We start from the raw sequence: 18,607 nt of genomic DNA on the forward strand, positions 1-18,607 counted from the left end.
ATAATGGTGTCCCCTTAGTTCTAAACGCTCTGCTTTTCTTCAGATAAGACGAAGAGGAGGATGAGGATGAGGAGGAAGGCCACGTAGAAAAAAGCCGGACATTTTAAAGGTTTTCAGCTTTGCCTGCCAGAAGGAGGACATTAGGCTAAAAAGGTGGACATGTTCTCCTTTTGCCGGATGTCTGGCAACCCTAGGTGTGTGGCACCAGATGCCAGCACTGACTTCCTAACTTGCATCGGTGCTGATGGTGGTACTGGCAGGCATAAATAAGAGGATTCTAAAAGTATATTCTGTTAGTGAGTTCTGGTTTCAAAGTGAAACCTCAATCTATGAGGGTTATATGTACATATATCCTATCTTGTCTCCTAAATGTTTGGTGTGGTAAAGAGAGAAAATAATGTGCAACCTTCTCAAAAACATGTTTCTGTCAAACTAGATTCATTTGCTGCTTCTTATTCTCTCCCATCCACCCCCATTCCCTAGAGATTTGCTTCCCTTCACACTAAGACTGCCACAAGCAATATTGGAAGCCAGTAGTGTTACAGACCTAGAAATCATCTCTAGCCTGGGGATAGGTAAGTTGTGTGTAAAACATCTTCCTAAAAACTCGTGGTAATGTCTTGCCTAGAAGAGATTTTATGTTTGTTAGCAATGCTTTCTGCAAGCATAAACATTTTCCAGACCAAGCTGCCATTGCAACCCTAGCTGCTTCTGAATAGGAAAGCTACTTCAGTTCATACAAATGAGGAATACTTGTAGGTGAGTTTACATTATGTGGCTTGGTGGCCCACTTTACAAAAGTATATGAAGGGCTGAAACTACACTTCCCAGAAAATGATGAAACCCACAGCAATCTCTGTTATAGCACAAAACTGCTGGAATAACTCAGTGTTTAGGTATCTGGCCACAGAGCCACAGTTTGGGAGTTTGACTCCCCAGTGTGCCTCATTGACAGGGGCTGGACTCAATGATATATAGGGTTCCTTCTAGCTCTGCAGTTCTACGATTATGATGATTGTTAAAATGCGAGCTATTTTGGTTCAAAATGGTGCCCAAACTGGTTCTTTCCTGCAGTGGTTTATTTTATTTTATTGTTCAGAAATATACTGCAGTTTCAGGAAGCACAGAACCACCCTTTTTTTCTCAATCAGTTGTCTGTCCATCCCTTCCCCACTCCCTACTCCTGTTTTCCACCCCCTTGTTTTCCACCAATTCCTTTCTTCTAACCTGTCTTTAAAATTGCATATTCAAACATTTGTGATCATGGAAGGATGTTTGTATGTGTGTGTGTGTGTGTGTGTGTGGGGAGAAATGAAGCATTACATTCTGGTCATGTGATGTCACACTCCGCTTCTGACATGCCCAGGATGGCCAATGTGCACACCCACTCACACCACAGTATCTCCCATTTTGTGTATGTATGTATGTATGTATGTATGTATGTATGTATGTATGTATGTATTTATTTATTTATTTATTTATTTATTTATTTATTGCATTTATATCCCGCCTATCTAGTCAACGACAACTCTAGGCGGCTTCCAACACATAAAACAACAATCTAACAAAATTACAATATAACAAGGTTTATAAACATCAGTATAAACGAATTATCCAAAAGGAAAAAGGGAAAAAAGAAAAAAAAATCAGGTATTAACTGGAGGGAAGGCCTCCATAAACATCCAAGTTTTCAGTTGTTTATTAAAAATGCCCAGCGAAGGGGCCACACGAATCTCCGGAGGGAGGTTATTCTACAGGCAAGGAGCCACCGCCGAGAAGGCCCAGTTTTTAGTTTTTTCCTTCCAAGCCTCCCTCGGTGTCAGGCTCCTCAGCCTCATCTCTTGACTCGATTGGGTAGATTTTGGTGGGAGTAGGCATTCCACCAGGTATGTGTATCAATAAACCAGATTAAAACAAAGAAAAAAGAACTACAGTTTGGACATGTGTTGCAAGTGGGAATTGCACTGTTGGCAGCTAACCCATAGAAGCATCATTTTCCCCACTTTTTTTGCATTGATGTAGATTCAACCATAAACTATCAGGGACAGTCCTCTGTTTGAATACACCTTCTGTCTGAAGGGCTGCCTAATCCAAGCCCAGTTTAAAGATAATGAACTGTAAAACAGTTCACATCAACAGCTAGAATGTGGACAGCACACTCTATAGGCAGGCTGACCAGTCCTCTCATCAGTTTTCCCACCGTGGCGAGATGTCTTTCATATCTAGTTAGACTATGTTGTTGTTCTTTAGTCATTTAGTCATGTCCGACTCTTCATCACCCCATGGACCAGAGCATGCCAGACCCTCCTGTCTTCCACTACCTCCCAGACTTGGGTCAAATTCATCTTGGTAGCTTCGATGACACTCTACAGCCATCTCATCCTCTGTCGTCCCCTTCTCCTCCTGCCTTCACACTTTCCTAACATCAGGGTCTTTTCCAGGGAGTCTTCTATTCTCATGAGATGGCCAAAGTATTGGAGCCTCAGCTTCAGGATCTGTCCTTCCAGTGAGCACTCAGGCTTGATTTCCTTTAGAATGGATAGTATGATATCCTTTGTAGTCGAGGGGACTCTCAAGAGTCTCCTCCACCACCACAATTCAAAAGCATCAGTTCTTTGGCAGTCAGCCTTTTTTATGGTCCAGCTCTCACTTCCGTACATCACTACAGGAAAAACCATAGCTTTGACTATTCAGACTTTTGTTGGCAAGGTGATGTCTCTGGTTTTTAAGATGCTGTTGAGGTTTGTCATTGCTTTCCTCCCAAGAAGCAGGTATATTTTAATTTCGTGGCTGCTGTCACCATCTGCAGTGATCATGGAGCCCAAGAAAGTAAAATCTGTCACTACCTCCATATCTTCCCCTTCTACGTGCCAGGAGGTGATGGGACCAGTGGCCATGATCTTAGTTTTTTTGATGTTGAGCTTTTGCACTCTCCTCCTCAGAGTGGTATCATCTGCATATCTGAGGTTGTTGATATTTCTTCCAGCAATCTTAATTCCATCTTGGGATTCCTCCAGTCTGGCCTTTCGCATGATGTATTCTGCATATAAGTTAAATAAGCATGGGGACAATATGCAGCCTTGTTGTACTCCTTTCCCAATTTTGAACGAATCAGTGTTTCCATATCCAGTTCTAACTGTTGCTTCCTGTCCCACGTATAGATTTCTCAGGAGATGAATAAGGTGGTCAGGCACTCCCATTTCTTTAAGGGCTTGCCATAGTTTGTTGTGGTCCACACAGTCAAAGGCTTTTGCATAGTCAATGAAGCAGAAGTAGATGTTTTTCTGGAACTCTCTGGCTTTCTCCATAATCCAGCACATGTTAGCAATTTGGTCTCTAGTTCCTCTGCCCCTTCAGAATCCAGCTTGTACTTCTGGGAGTTCTCGGTCCACATACTGCTGAAGCCTACCTTGTAGGATTTTGAGCATAACCTTGCTAGCGTGTGAAATGAGTGCAATTGTACGGTAGTTGGAGCATTCTTTGGTACTGCCCTTCTTTGGGATTGGGATGTAGACTGATCTTTTGGACACTATAGTAGTGTCCAAATATTCATATGTATGCATCAATTACCATATGCAAATTTTATGCCAAACTGCATGCTCTTTTTTTCTTCCTTTTTTGTTCAAGACGCAAATGGCCACCCTACAGCAGCATTAGACCTGTACCTTTGCTTGGAGTGGATGAAAGATCATATCATTAGCAGCTCGAGATGCCCATATTTCAAAGATTTGTGTCTTCACCTTTTTAGGGATTTTATATTCTGCTTTTCTCCATGTATCCCACAACCAGTGCACATGCCATTTTGTAAAGGCAGCAGATTATCAAGAGAAATAGCATAAAACCCGAGCCACAGAAATAAACATAAGAAACACGAAGAACTGCAAAAAGTGGCACAATGTGTGCAGGAGAACTCTTCAAAGCAGAAGAAAATGAAATAATTTAAAAAATTATTTTAAAATAATTTTAAAAAAAACAATGCAAAAGAGGGGGATAAGTTAAAAGACCTTCCAGAGCTACAACCAAGAAAACCTGGCAATGAAGAAGGTGCTTAATGTCACATTGATTGGGATAAGTTTGATTTGTACCAAATTCCCCCGAGCCAATTGTAAAATTCAGGGAAGATCAGATCTCAGGCCATGTAGTCCTTCCAAGTGCCTTACACTGAGTCAAGACCATTGACACATCTAGGCCAGTTTAATCCAATCTCACCGGCATGAGTTTTCCATATTTCAGACAGGATTTTTTCTAAGCCCTGCCTCCAGTTGTTCCCCTATCCAAATAAAAACCATGTTTGGCCATGTTTAGCTTCCAAACTCAGGCAAGACTTGGTGTGTTCAGGATGGCATGGCGAACATACTGAACTCGCCTCACGAGCAAAGCAATTCCCAGTGTGCCAATCTGCATGTGTACTGCGACTAAGCTGACTAGCACCTGTCATTAATTGGGATCATTATCTTTCACTGGCTTGGTGTGAACATACTGTCTCCAGCAGTATGTATTAAAAGACTCTAATTATCCAAGCTAATATATTCTTAGAATCTGAGACTCTCATAAATGACAGAAAGAATGTGGGTGGGAAAGAACCATGAATATTTGTAATGCAAATATTACAAGCTGAGTATAAATGAAACTGAGATACTGTATTATATATTTCTGCAGTTGGATCATATGTCAGATCTCTAGGGAGGCAGCCAACATCTCAAGATTGTTCTAGAGCAGTGGTCCCCAACCTTGGGCCTCCAGATGTTCTTGGACTTCAACTCCCAGAAGCCTTCACCACCACCTCTGCTGGCCAAGATTTCTGGGAGTTGAAGTCCAAGAACATCTGGAAGCCCAAGGTTGGAGACCACTGTTCTAGAGTGAACTCCGTCTTAACATCTTTACCCAAATACCATTTTCTCCACCAACATTGTGCTTTGGTGAATGTGGGACTATCTCATCTGTTTTTTTCCCCCTGTCTTTCTTTAAAGTGGTGTGGTTGAGCAAAAGAGATAAGCTGGAAATCCCCAGTTCATATTTAGCCAGAGTTTGGAAGTGCTCCTTCCAGGGACTTCCGCTCTCAAATTCCCCTTCTCCAACATCAGCTACAATGGTAATTCTGGGAAACAAGAGTTCAGGAAAATACAGTGGTGCTTCACAAGACGAATTTAATTTGTTCCGCGGTTAATGTTGTCTTGCGAAAAATTCATCGTGCAAAATGCGTTTTCCCATAGGAATGCATTGAAATCTAATTAATGCGTTCTTGTGGGCAAAAAAAAAGTCAGAACAAAGTCAAATTTGGTTTACAAAGGGTTTATTAAGTGCTCTTTAAAGCCATACATATTGTGCAGATGATTTAAAAAAATTCAATCGAAAAACTTTTAACTTTTTGAACATCATAGAAAAACATTTAAAAATCAGCAAACATGAGTCAGGAACAAAAAACGGGAAATATTTGTCTTGCGAAGCACGGCCATAGGAACATTTGTCTTGCGAGTCACCAACCCCCATTGCCAAAACCATTTTGCGAGTTTTTTGTCCTGTGAGGCATTTGTCTTGCGAAGCACCACTGTAACATATCCAGGCTTTGGTTTTACTTGGGCCAGGTTTTACTTTTGGTTTTACTTAGGCCTGCATAACCCTCCAAGCTCATATGAAGTTAATAAGATTGACTCAGCTTACTAAAATAAGGCTGTCTGAGCACATGAATCTCCTTTCTCAGTCATATAGCACTCAAGATCACACCAATGGCTCATCTCCTTCAGTTTTGTTTACACTAGCCTTTTGCAAGTTAATGTCTTTCAAATGTGTTGAACCTGTGATTGGTAATATGTCAAGTTGCTTCCAGTTTATGGTGACCCTATTTTTTTTTCCGACTTATATACTGCCCCATAGCGCTACAAGCACTCTCCGGGCAGTTTACAATTTTTTTTAATTATACAGGCTACACATTGCCCCCCCAGCAAGCTGGGTCCTCATTTTACCGACCTCGGAAGGATGGAAGGCTGAGTCAACCTTGAGCCGGCTACCTGGGATTTGAACCCCAGGTCATGAGCACAGTTTTAGCTGCAATACAGCGTTTTAACCACTGCGCCACGAGGCTCTTGAATTAGTGATCTCCAAAAGGTCCTGTTATGAGCAGCTGTGCTCAAGTTTCGCAAACTGAATGACATGGCTTCCTCTCTTGAATCAATCCATATTGTTGTTGTGGATTTTTCGGGCTCTTTGGCCATGTTCTGAAGGTTGTTCTTCCTAACGTTTCGCCAGTCTCTGTGGCCGGCATCTTCAGAGGACAGCACTCTGTGTTCTGGTGCAGTTTGTTTGGGAGTTGAGTATTTATGGCTGTGAGATCAGCTTTTGTCCTTTTCAGGAGATGGGTGATAATGGTGATCAGTGTGTTTTTAACCTTCAGAACACAGCCAAAGAGCCCGAAAAATCCACAACAACCATTCTATCCCGGCCGTGAAAGCCTTCGTGAATACAAATCCATATTGTGTTTGTTGTTTTGCTTCTCCTACTATCTTCAATTTTTCCTAGTAGAGATGTGCAAATTTGTAATTCTCAACTACAGCTTCCAGCATTCTGTAGGCAACATTATCCAAAAATACACATCTATTCACTTCTGTTTCCTAGCATGCTTGTCTTTCCTGGTTAGTGTTTTCGTCTCATGATATGCCCAAAGTATGATAACCTAAGTTTAGTCATTTTGGCTCCTATAGAGAATCTCTGTATTAGAGCTCGTAACTAGATCTTTCTAGAGGTTCACATTATCTGTAAAGCTCTCCAAATATCATATATCAAATGACACAGTTTTCCCTCATCAGCTTTCTTCATGGGCCAGCTTTTCCACCTCCACATGCAGATTGTGTTACTGGTCAAGTCTCCTTACAAATGACCAGTAACACCAATGGGGAAGTCTGGTCTGGCTCTTCTGTTTTAGACAGGACTCTTTCCCACTCTATCGGAGGATGCTAAGAATTTGTCTTGGGTCATTTTGAATGTAAAACACATGCTTTACCACGAAGCTATGGTCATTTGTTCTCATCCTCCTCCCTCTCTTCTTCCTTCTCCTCCTTCTTCATAAAAAAAAATAGGCTTAAAAACAGCTTGGGTTGTGCTGCTGCTTAGCAAAGCCTAGAACCAAAAGCTGAAAGAGGAGCTAGTGCAGATAGTGTAACCAAGTTTTCCTTTTCCAGAAGGAAAGACTTTATAATCTACATTGCTTAATTATTGTCAATTTCCACTTCCTCCAGAATCACACATTTTTGGAGGAGGAATTCCCCGTTTTGCAGTGACACTTCCAAAGCTTTTACACACTGTCTTTAAAGCAAAGGAGTCAGTCCAGTTAGTAGTCCCAAACAGAGTAGACGTGTTAGCTGAAATCTGGTTCATCTTCACATAACATAAAGTTATGGTAGCATAAGCCTAGCAGACATTGCACCCAGGTAGTCTGGATTGCCTAATTAGATTGCACAAACCTTGTTTGAAGTTTTTTAGATATAACGAAGGAGTCAGCAAAAGGATCAAGAAAGCAAAAGCTGTAGCTGGTTTTCCAAAGGGGGGATTTGATTATTAGGGGATTTGGTGGCTGAGCCAAGCAAGGGTATGAAGGGAAGGGGTATGTTTTTTGGGTGCAGGTGTGAATGTGTGTGCTTTCATGTGCCTGGTCTCTCCTGGGTGACCATGCTGGAAGACAGAGAGGGTTAGCCACCTTCATGGCTTTCATAAGCCTTTCAGAAATACTAAAAAGGGCAGGGTGGTGGCAGAGAAAACAACAACAGATCAGTGGAACAGGACAAAATAAAAGATAGCCTGGCTGCGGAGGAAGCCTGTTTCTTTGCTCTCTGAACCATGAAAGCCTGTTTTCCCCACTGTGCTTGCAGAAGTGTGTTGTGGATAGCACCTCAACCTTGATTCAGTTGTAGCTAACATGAGCATAATAAGTTATGCCTGTGTAGCTACTCAACAGGATTTCAGCCATTGAATCAACAAGATTTATATAAATGTTGACTCAACACCCAAGATCTGATTCAGTGGATCTGCTCTATCTATGTGTACCATCTGGGTTTAGATAAAACCCTGTTTGTATTACCTTTTGTGAATATATTTATATACAGTAATTTTTTTAAAATAAATAATTTCTAATTTCTGCATGGCTGCCTGAGGATAGGATTGAAATTGCTTGCAGCTTTTTATTTGTCCATCTGTTGCTGATGGTCTGCCATAGGGCATTCCTGCCATTTGTGTCTAGATTTGCATAGGGAAAACTATCTTTTTGTTCATCTGTCAAAACAAAACAAACCAGAAACCTCTCTTTTGGGGCACCAACTTAAAAATAACAGAGTATGTGAGTTAGATTTCAAGGCAAAAATTGAATAAGGAATAATTGGAGAGAGAGAAAGGTGTTACAAAGGTTGGTTTGAGTATTTGTAGTAAAAAAACATATAAATCACAAAATACTTTTCAAAATGGTAAGTGAACTATAAATGGTAAGCAAATCATATATAATAGTAAATACTGAGACATAAACTTGTTTATTATCAATATTCATGTCTCACATTCCTATTAGATATTAAGGCAAAATACAGCAGCATTTTAAAACATAGAATCAGGAATTTCAAATAATGAAGAAATTAGTAAATAAAACAACAAAACCATAGGGCATACTGTAGTACTACAGTAAAACATATGGTCTGTGGCCATGGCAGGACCGGGCCGCAGAGATAGATCTCCTCTCCCCCGCATGCACTCCCCCACCTGCACTCACGGCCCGCCCGCCCACATGCACGGGTGCCCCGCCCATCCGCGAGCATGCCCTGCCTATCCACACATGCGCACAGGGGGGGTGCCCAGTGCCCCCATGCACAGACCTGCCCCCCAACTGCTCCCCAGTTCAGAAATGCCTGGGGACCACTGAACTAAATGATTTCTGAAAAAGAGAGGTTTGACAGTCTTCTATAAATTGAAGCAGAGTTATGGATCTTCACACTGTTGTGTTCAGTCCTAACTCAAATATGTGCTTACCTGTAGGGATTTGGAACAGAAGAAGGCTTTTTTTTCTCTTGCAACAGCTGCTGTTACACTGACAGAACCTTCTTTTGCACTGCTCTGCCAGCTATGGTTTGTTTGATACCTTTCTCCCAAAGGATCCAAAGTGGCTTACAGCATATGGAAGAAACAAAGCTGAAAGCCAAATAAAAAAAATTCTTCCAAGAATAAAAAGAAAAAGCATCACACAACTATCATGTTAATATCTGATTCCAGAAGAGCCAAAAAGAAAAGGAAAAGGAAATAAGAAGTAGTGGAGAAGAGGCAAAGTGTGGGAGAAGCCGAGTTATGCTAGATCCAAACGTCCTCCAGCCTATGGCCGCAGCCACTGTGTTGACACAGAGTTTAAACCCAAGTGGAGGTAGTCCTAAATTAAATCTATCAGGCCAGGAGGGGCTTGGATTCAGCATGGTTTCAAATGGCCTACTGTAAACTCTCCTGGCTTCTGGTCATCTTAGTTGGTTAGGATTGCATTCTTAGGCAGAAAGCTTATGTATCCTTAATAGCAAAAAGCAGAGCAAGAACATTAGTTCTTGTGAATGTTGTTTAATTTCTCCACTTCTAAAACTCTTGACCTGTGAAAAAGCACTGTCTGTTCACGTTCAGGGCAGTACGAAATACCTCAGGTTCTCAAGAGCTGTTGTGCAAATCTTCTTTTTAAAAATATCTGGGCTTAAGACGTAATCTTTTCTGTTCTCGAGTTGATAACATTTCAGTTTTCTTTGAATAGGATTCTGGGATTCTTCGTTAAACCAAAAGCGACGAGAGAGGTTTCCCCATTCTGCGGAAGGCCCTGCTTTCACCACAGCCCAGGTCAAAAAAGTAAAAAACTCTACCCAGTGTTTTGCAAGCGGCACAAGCGACTGTTCATGTGAAACTGAGCTGTCAGTAGGAAATGACAGGCTGTGGTTTGTGAATCCTATTTTTGTAGAAGAGAGAAGCGGACAGTTTCCCCCAAATGCTCCTCCTCCTCCTCCTCACAACTGCAGGAAGACTTCTTCTTTTATTGGGGATACTGTGAAAATACCTCCAAAGACATCTCCAAGCCGCCGCCCCCCTCCTCCGCCCCCACCACTTCTACATACTCTGAAGCAATCTAAGAAATTTTCCATGACCACCTCTGAAGACAACCACACTCAGGCCCTGGAGAAGAACAAAAAGGAGATGAGGACTGAGATAAGCAGTAACAATGAGTCAGATGGGCAAACAAGTGTACCTCCTGGTGACCCTTCCCTATCAAATTCTAAGAAGAAGATTCCTCCTTCCATTCCACCAAGGAGGAGTTTGACTGAAAGACCTTCAGGAAAGACCTGCTGTGATAAATCTGGCCAAGCTCCAGGGCCAGGAGGAGAACAACAGACAGCCAAGCAGAGTGTTGGGAGGGCAAGTAGTGTGGATAATCTCCAGTGCTTTGAAGATCCAGAGGTGTTTGAACCAGTTATAGATGAAACCCCCTCAGAAGAGCAAGAAGGAAGGCCTGGGGCTGAGCATAAGAGAAAGCCAGTTGAGCTGCAGAGGAAACTGCCAGAGAAACCAATGGGACCTCCAGTCCCACCCCCAAGAAAGAAGAGGCTTTCTCGACAGCCATCATCTGCCAGCTCTGTTCATTCAAAGCAGGTCACCATTGAAGAGACAGAAGTGCTCCATTCACAGGAAAACATGCACCCTGGGGGGAAAACCTGCTCCGACGCAAAAAAGGAATCCAATTCTGGCGTTAAACTTGTCAGCGCTACAGATTGTGGAGGTTCTCATGACTCACTGCATTGCCCTGTAACAACGCCTGCTTCTGAGCCTGATTCTTATTCGACCAGCAGCACTGAGGATGAGCTGGAGTCCGTGACCAGCCCTTCGGTCAAGAAGACCCATTCCATGATCTTATGCAGGGCCAAGAGCCGGCTCTCTATGGTCAGCCTAAGTCATGTCTTCACAGCTTTCTTGTCTGCTGACAGAAAGCTCCAAAAAAAGATTGTGGAGTTGGCTCAGGACAAGGATTCATACTTTGGCAACTTGGTGCAGGACTATAAAGTATACAGCCTGGAGATGATGGCCAAGCAGAACTCTAGCACTGAGATGCTCCAGGAGATCCGCTTAATGATGACACAACTGAAGAGCTACTTAATCCAAAGCATGGAGCTCAAATCCTTTATGGACCAGGCTGTCCACACAGATGAGCAACTAGGTGAGTGCTTGCATTTCTACTCTTCTTTTGGCAAGGCATTTTGCTTAGAGTTGGGAAAGTTGACTTTTTTGACCTTCAAATGCCAGTTCTGGGGTTCTTTTGTGTGTGTTTTTACGGGGTGGGTGGGTTTTAGTTTATTGTGGCTCTGTTTCACACAAAATCTGTTCATTCTTCCTTTGACTCTTCCTTGAAGCACTGAGAAAGTCTCATACAAAAATGATACCATGGATGGACTACGTAGATAAAGCAGCTAGGCTGAAGAGTGGGAAAGTAGTCTTTCTGAGCAATTGTACTGATGCTTCAAACCCCTGGTGGGAGATGCTCACTTAGATGAGTCTTCTACCATATGTACATGTTGGTACACCAAAGGTTGCTGTGTATGTATTAAGTCAGTCCAAAGGCTGGGATCCAGACATTTCTTCATTCTATTACTACTATGTCTGGTGTGTTATGCTCAAGGTGTCTATCAGTTTGGCTCCAGAAGTCCCACAGGATCTTAACTTCTTCATTTTCTGATACCTTCTCTACCCGATGTTCCCACTGGTTTTTGAAGGCTGGCAAGTTATATGTTTTGCATAATAACCAGTGCACTAAATTTGCCACTCTATCATGTCTGATTTTGTAATCTGTTCATGCAGTCTTGGGACATTCACAGATGAGGTGCCACACTTTTAAAATCCTAAGCTCTTTTAGGGCTTTAAAAGTCAGCATAACAACATATTCATGTTATTGTTTGTTGTTGCTTTTTCTCAACATTGGTGGCACTTGGAAGTGGATCAAAGGGTCAAGGGTAAAAATTGTGGTCATGTCATCATGAGATGACATAACTACAAAATCAGTGATTGTTGGATTTCAGGGAGCAAATTAGCAACTGTGATGATGATTATGATGAATTACATTCATACCACACCTTTCCAGGAAAAGATAGTGCTCAAAACAGCTTACAAACTTTTGAAAAATAGTAAAAACAGACAAAACCACATTTAGCTAAAATATTAATAAAATCTTGTGAACTTGCCCTACTGTACAAGTATAAAAATTAAGCATTAAAATTGCAAAAGATAACATTAAAAACAAAGCAACAGGACAGGTTAAACATCAGATGCCTACCCACACAGGCAGGAGTTTACCCCATTCATTCATTGAAGAAAGAATTAATTTCCATTTTATTAACAGCAGTAAGATTAATGATAGCAAATTAAAAGGGAAAGGAAAGCATGATTTTCAAATAATTGAATGGTATAATGAGATCTGGAATATAGCAATTAATGATAAGTTAACATGTGATATTAAGTTAAAGAAAGGATTGGTGAATAAAAACATATTTAATGATATATAAGGAGATGACATAGACTTTGTATTAATAAAAGGGAAAGTTCAATTATCTACACAAGAAACACTACAATTTTGGAGGGAATAAGGGCCCCTCAAATAATGATAATATCAGAAGTATCCATATTGGTCCCAGTGATGGGGTGCACCAGGTTTTAATTTGAATAAATGTTAATCGCTATACAGTATTTCGTTTCATATGTTATGTATTTGAAACATATTTTCAAAAAGAAAAAGAAAAAAATGTTTTCTTTTTCCTTCTCCCCTCACCCTCTATACACACATGCGTGCACACGCACACACACACACAAGCACACACACACACACACACACACACACAGAGAGAGACAGACAGACAGAGAGAGACAGACAGACAGACAGACAGATGGAAAGGGAGAGGGAGAACTAGTTCAGCAGGAAGGAAACAATATGAGACCCTGAACATTTCCGGGAACAAGAAATGGCAGGAGTGGATTAGTTTAGCATAGTCTGAACATGAAGTAGGGCAATGTCCCAAGAGTTCTAATGGACCAGTCTCCATTGAACGAATAACGGGACAGTGTAGGATCGTGGTAGAGACCTAACCTTTCAATGACCTCATCCAGAACAGACCAACCCCTGCAATACTGGACTATATTTCTAGGTATCTAGCTTCTTTTGAAGACATAAAAGCAGAACTAGAGAGAGAAAAAGTTGACAGTCTCACGTATTTGGAAATGAATTGTTCATTTTCCTAATCTTAAACAACCACTAAATTCTTCCAAATAGCTAGCTGGTGAATGGACTAAAAATAAAGGCTAGAGATGGCCACAGACTGCTGATACCAGTTCAGCAACTGACTGAACAGGTGTTCTGTGCTTCGGTGCCCCTCACCCTCTGGCAGGTGCCCACTCAGAGGCAGCACCCAGAGGAGGTGGAGCAGGGAAGCTGGGATTCTGCTTCTGAGTGGGTGCCTGCCAGAGGGATTTGGGTGCTGAACCATAAAACAGCTATTTGGCCATCTGATGAACCAGCACAAACCACCCAACTGCGGTTCATGGCCATCTCTAATAAAGACTCATCAAGTTTGATTACTTTATTTAAGCTGGAATGGATGATATGAAAAGTAGTGTGGTATTGAGTCCTATCTCATGAGAACACTAGACTCCCTGGAAAAGACACTGATGTCGGGAAAGTGTGAGGGCAAGAGGAGAAGGGGACGACGGAGGATGAGATGGTTGGACAGTGTCATCGAAGCTACCAACACAAATTTGACCAAACTCTGGGAGGCAGTGGAAGACAGGAGGGCCTGGCGTGCTCTGGTCCATGGGGTCCCGAAGAGTCGGACACGTCTTAACGACTAAACAGCAACAACAATTGAGTTCTAATGAACTCATGGAAGCATTCTTTTAAGGAAACATTCTTCAGTGTCCATAAATCTGTTAGCATGGCCTCCAGAACGAGATTGGAAAAGTCATTTTTATAGACTACAACCCATGCTGATTGGCAGATTCTGGGAGTGCTCGTGAAAATAATAATAGTAATCATTTCACCACGCTCGGGACAAAGCACTGGTGTGAGTTAGCAGCTCTGTAGAAAGAGAATTTTTTTCATGAAAGCAACAACTTAAGTTAGCATGAATTAGATCTGTGAGAGGAGAGGAAAATTACTCCAGGAGCTTGATTGCAATCATTGCACTTGTACAAGTTTTCCTTCAAAGCAGGTGCTTTTCATGTATTTCAGTGTTTATCCCCTGTGATTCCATTGCTAAGAAACAAAGCAGGAACACTGGGCACAGTGAAATATAAATTTAGGTCTACTTAAGCTCCTGTAGAGTTCACAGCATGAGAAGGTGTGATGCAATTACCTGTTCTTTTGCAAGTTTGGTGGGAAGATGGTTTTTTTTAGGAGGATTGTTTTACTTGCTGTTACTCACTTGCTGGGTGTTAAGCAACCATTAGGCAACAGCCTCCATAGGGTCTGAACAGGAATAGCCTGATGCAGGATATGTTGTTTGACGGAACTGAATGTGTATGGATAGGATCCAGGCGCATTGTGGAGACTGGTATTCAGCAGATCTGTAGGAGCCAAAGCAACCAGTTAGGCTCATAAGGAAATGAATGGGTCGCTTCCTCTAGCATCAGCCCCGGTTGATTATCTTTCTTTGTGCACACTCATGTTGACGACATTTCCTCCTGGATGCCTTTTAAAATGACACGTCTTAGGTTTCCTTCCTAAAATGCTCCACTTTCCCACTGTGTAGCACTTTCTGAGAAATCAAGCATTTCCCAAAAGCAAATTGTATTGGTTTTATCTCCAACTGTGCTTTCTATCTCATGTCCACACCGTGTGCCCCTGTTTTCCCCTACAACATTTTCACAATCGATGGTTTCCTGTGTATCTGCTGCTTAAAAAAATACAAAAACAAAACATCTCCATACTGTTGAAAATCTTTCACTACATTGCAGGAAGGTTCTGGCCTGCTTTCTTGTCATGACCATCCATTCTAGTTAATTTAGTAAAGCTTTGTTTTAACCACTCGCAGATTATAGGAGGAATGACATTCGAATTTCACAAACTAGGGAGGTGAGATGCTCTAGCTAGACCTCTTTTCCTCTTCTTCCCTGTATATGAAGAAACAGATTTTAATCCACCAAAGGTCTTCACTGAAACAAATTTGTTAGTGTGGGTTTTTTGGGCTGCTTGGCCATATTCTGAAGGTTTTTCTTCCTAATCTTCAGAGGACAGAACTCTGTCTGTGTTCTGGTGTAGTATAGTTCAGTATTTGAAAAGACCGGTGAAACATTAGAAAGAAAAACCTCCAGAACATGGCCAAACAGCCTGAAAAACCTACAGCCATTCTCTGCACTTATTCCTGGTGTCTTCCTGTGTACCTTACCATGCTGGAACTTCTGGTCGAAACCTTTGTAAGGAGAAAAGCTTCTGCTGTGATTTTAAACTGCTAACAAGTCAACCCTTATCACTTGCCATGAAAGCAAATACAGTGGTGCCTCGCTTTACGATCGCTTTACCTCCCTGCAAATTGCGATCGCAAATCGATGGTCTGAATGGGGGAATTTTGCTTTGCGATGATCAGTTTCCTGCTTCAGGAACCGATTCTTCGCAAAATGACGTTTTTCGAACAGCTGATTGGTGGTTTCAAAATGGCCACCGGGTGATTAAAATGGCTCCCTGCTATGTTTAGGGACAGATTCCTCACTATACAGGCAGTGAAAATGGCCGCCGTATGGAGGATCTTCGTTGGACGGTGAGTTTTTACCCCATTGGAATGCACTGAACGGGTTTCAATGCGTTTCAATGGGGTTTTTATTTTTGCTTTACAATGTTTTCGCTTAACGGCGATTTTCCTGGAACGGATTATTGTCGTTAAGTGAGGCACCACTGTACAATGTTACTAATAAAACAAACAAACACACACACACAGAGTGCAAAATGAAAAAAAAAAACAAGGTTTTTCAGTGTATTGAAGCTTATGATGGTCAAGGTCAGAGCTTCTAAATGTCCAAGACAAAGCACCAAGTACTTAAGTTTGCTTTATGTTTATGACAGTTATTAGTTTTCTGAGTCTAGATCTAGGAAATATTTCCATACTTTTTGTAGGTTGACTAAACAGATAAAACTGGTAATTAAGTTATGTGAATGTGGGTCTAGGCTTGAAGATGGGCATGTCTACCAGTCCCATAGGGTGATCTCTCACATATTTCTCTTTCATGTTATCTCCCCTGTTCTAGAGGTGATTATCGAGGCAGCTTTGCACAAGTGTGTCTTGAAGCCTCTGAAAACAGCTATTGATACCTACTTAAGGGAAATCCACAGCAAAGATGGCTCTTTCAAGCTCCTGAAGGAAAACCAGCAAATCATACAAAGTACAACTACCACTGACCTGGGAGTCACAACTAGTGTGCCTGAATCTGCAGTGCTGGAGAAAATCCTGCACAAATTCACAACCATGCACAAGGCCTATTCTCCAGAGAAAAAGATTCGCATCCTACTGAAGTCCTGCAAACTCATCTATGATTCCATGACTCAGGGAAACCCAGGTAGTATGAGACAATCTTGATATTGTTTGCTGTTCCTTTGATGTTTTTTATGTTGCAGAGGGTCTGTGATGGCTAGTTCCTTCATTCATTCATTTATTCAGGTTTTTATCTCACATGCTGCCAAAGGTAGGATTCAGTATGACTAACAATAACTGGATGGCCAGAATCGTATTGCCGTTTTATGCTTGTGTAATGGAAATCATGAAAATCTCGATGGGAAACTGCCACTCATTATTGACACAATAGCTGCATTCCTAATCATGCAGTTGGGTAGGTCAGCAAATACAACCAGCATCTCACCAATAAATGACAATTTGCTGCCAACACAATTTACCTTATACAAGTCTAAATTACGAATAGGTTTCTGGTCTGAATAAATCAAAAACATAATTAAATAGATTATATTGGTCATTATTTTCAGCATGCTGCAGCCAGTCTAAAACTACCTCTGAAGCTTCTGATACATTGTTCATAGAGGCCAAAAGCACAGATGAAATATTTGGATGGGAGCACAGGATAGTTTAATTAAATATAGCAGAGGCATCCAAAGGGTTGCATTCATTTGGATGGTGCTAGCGAGGAATTCATTTTGGCTTAGGAGATCAGACATTGTTGTCCATAGAGAAGATGTTTTGTCAAACATGTTGGGGCCTGTACTCTATTTAGTGGGAAACAAAACTATTTTTGTTCTCTATCATATGTGTTGCAACCACCCAGAGTAGTGCATTGGCATTAATGGGAGTGGGATACAAATTGAATAAATAAATAAAATAAATAGGTATTCTTTGCATCACTGCTCTCAGAATCCTGTAACCAGCATAACAAATGTAAGACTTCTGTTCCAGAGAAGTAACTTTTCAAAGTTGTGGTGAACAGAGCATTCCAAAATGAGACTACAGGGGAGCAGAGCAGGAGATCTACCATCACGCTGGAGACGCATAGGACAAAGGCCATCTCCTTGTTTGCTTAGGAAATTAATAACACTGGTAGATTGTCAACTGGGGAAAGAATGGATACGTTCTCCATACTGTAGACATTTCAAATGTGGAATGAATAGGCCAGGGATATGTGTCTGAATGAATACCTTTGTGGAAATTCAGACAGAGGCATTTGAATCTAGGAGGTGAAGATACTTTGTGAATGCCCATAATTAGCAAAAATAGAGTGGAATCTGAGTTCTAAATGAAGTGATGGTACAAGATGGCCTGCTACCTGAGGTGGGAGTACAAGGACTATAACCCGCACATGCTGCTGCCATTGTGTATTCAGACACACTCCTCTGTAGCTGCTATCCATCTGTATCACACTGGTATGCTCTTTGGAGTGCTGCTCCAGCCTCTTTTTAAACTAGTGATTCATCCAATAACTTGTTCTGAAAGGTCTCCTTGAGTGGGTGGTCACTGTTTGGAGCATTCTCACTTGTTTTTGTGCTGTGGCAAATGCAGCACAACATGACACTGCAGTGAAAAGGGCAAAGCATGGTGATGGTGCGAACAGTGGTCTTTAAAGGTTGTTTAACAGTTCTTGGCAGGTGCTAAGTATGTCGTTTAATGGTGGTTCTTAAGGGTTGTTCAGAGATCATTGGTGGATAACACCTACGTAAAGGTTCCCCTTGACATTTAGTCCACTTGTGTCCAACTCTAGGGCGCGGTGCTCATCCCCATTTCCAAGCCATAGAGCCAGCGCTTGTCTAAAGGCAGTTTCCGTGGTCACGTGGCCAGCGCAGCTAGACACGGAATGCTGTTAGGCAAGCTGGATAACACCTAAGCCAGTGTTCAGGGAACAGGGGTAAATTACCCCAAATGGGGTAAAAATGAAAATCCTGGGGGTAATGAGGATGGTCACGGCAGGCATTTCACCCCCAGGCATTTTATTTCTGACAATGCTGTGTGTAGGCCGGCGTTTCGTCATGGGGAGAGTGAGCCCTGGCGAGGAACTGCACAGGGCACCCAACTGCCCTCCTCACCTCCAAAGTGGGGGGGGGGGAGGGCGGTGTACCAGGCCAGGTGGACTCTTTGCCCGGCAGAGC

General features: G+C 41.9%; 1 protein-coding gene across 1 annotated transcript in view; it reads left to right on the forward strand.

Annotated features, from left to right (window-relative positions):
- Positions 1-18,607, forward strand: part of RIN3 (Ras and Rab interactor 3) — a 100,258-nt gene that overhangs the window by 53,225 nt on the left and 28,426 nt on the right. Inside the window, exons 5-7 of the mRNA XM_072986590.2 lie at positions 484-575; positions 9,758-11,206; positions 16,270-16,578. Coding sequence (XP_072842691.2) covers positions 484-575; positions 9,758-11,206; positions 16,270-16,578 — 1,850 coding nt within the window. The remainder of the gene's footprint in view (positions 1-483; positions 576-9,757; positions 11,207-16,269; positions 16,579-18,607) is intronic.

The sequence above is a fragment of the Pogona vitticeps genome, chromosome 1 (assembly GCF_051106095.1).
Source record: "Pogona vitticeps strain Pit_001003342236 chromosome 1, PviZW2.1, whole genome shotgun sequence".
Taxonomy (NCBI): Eukaryota; Metazoa; Chordata; class Lepidosauria; order Squamata; family Agamidae; genus Pogona; species Pogona vitticeps.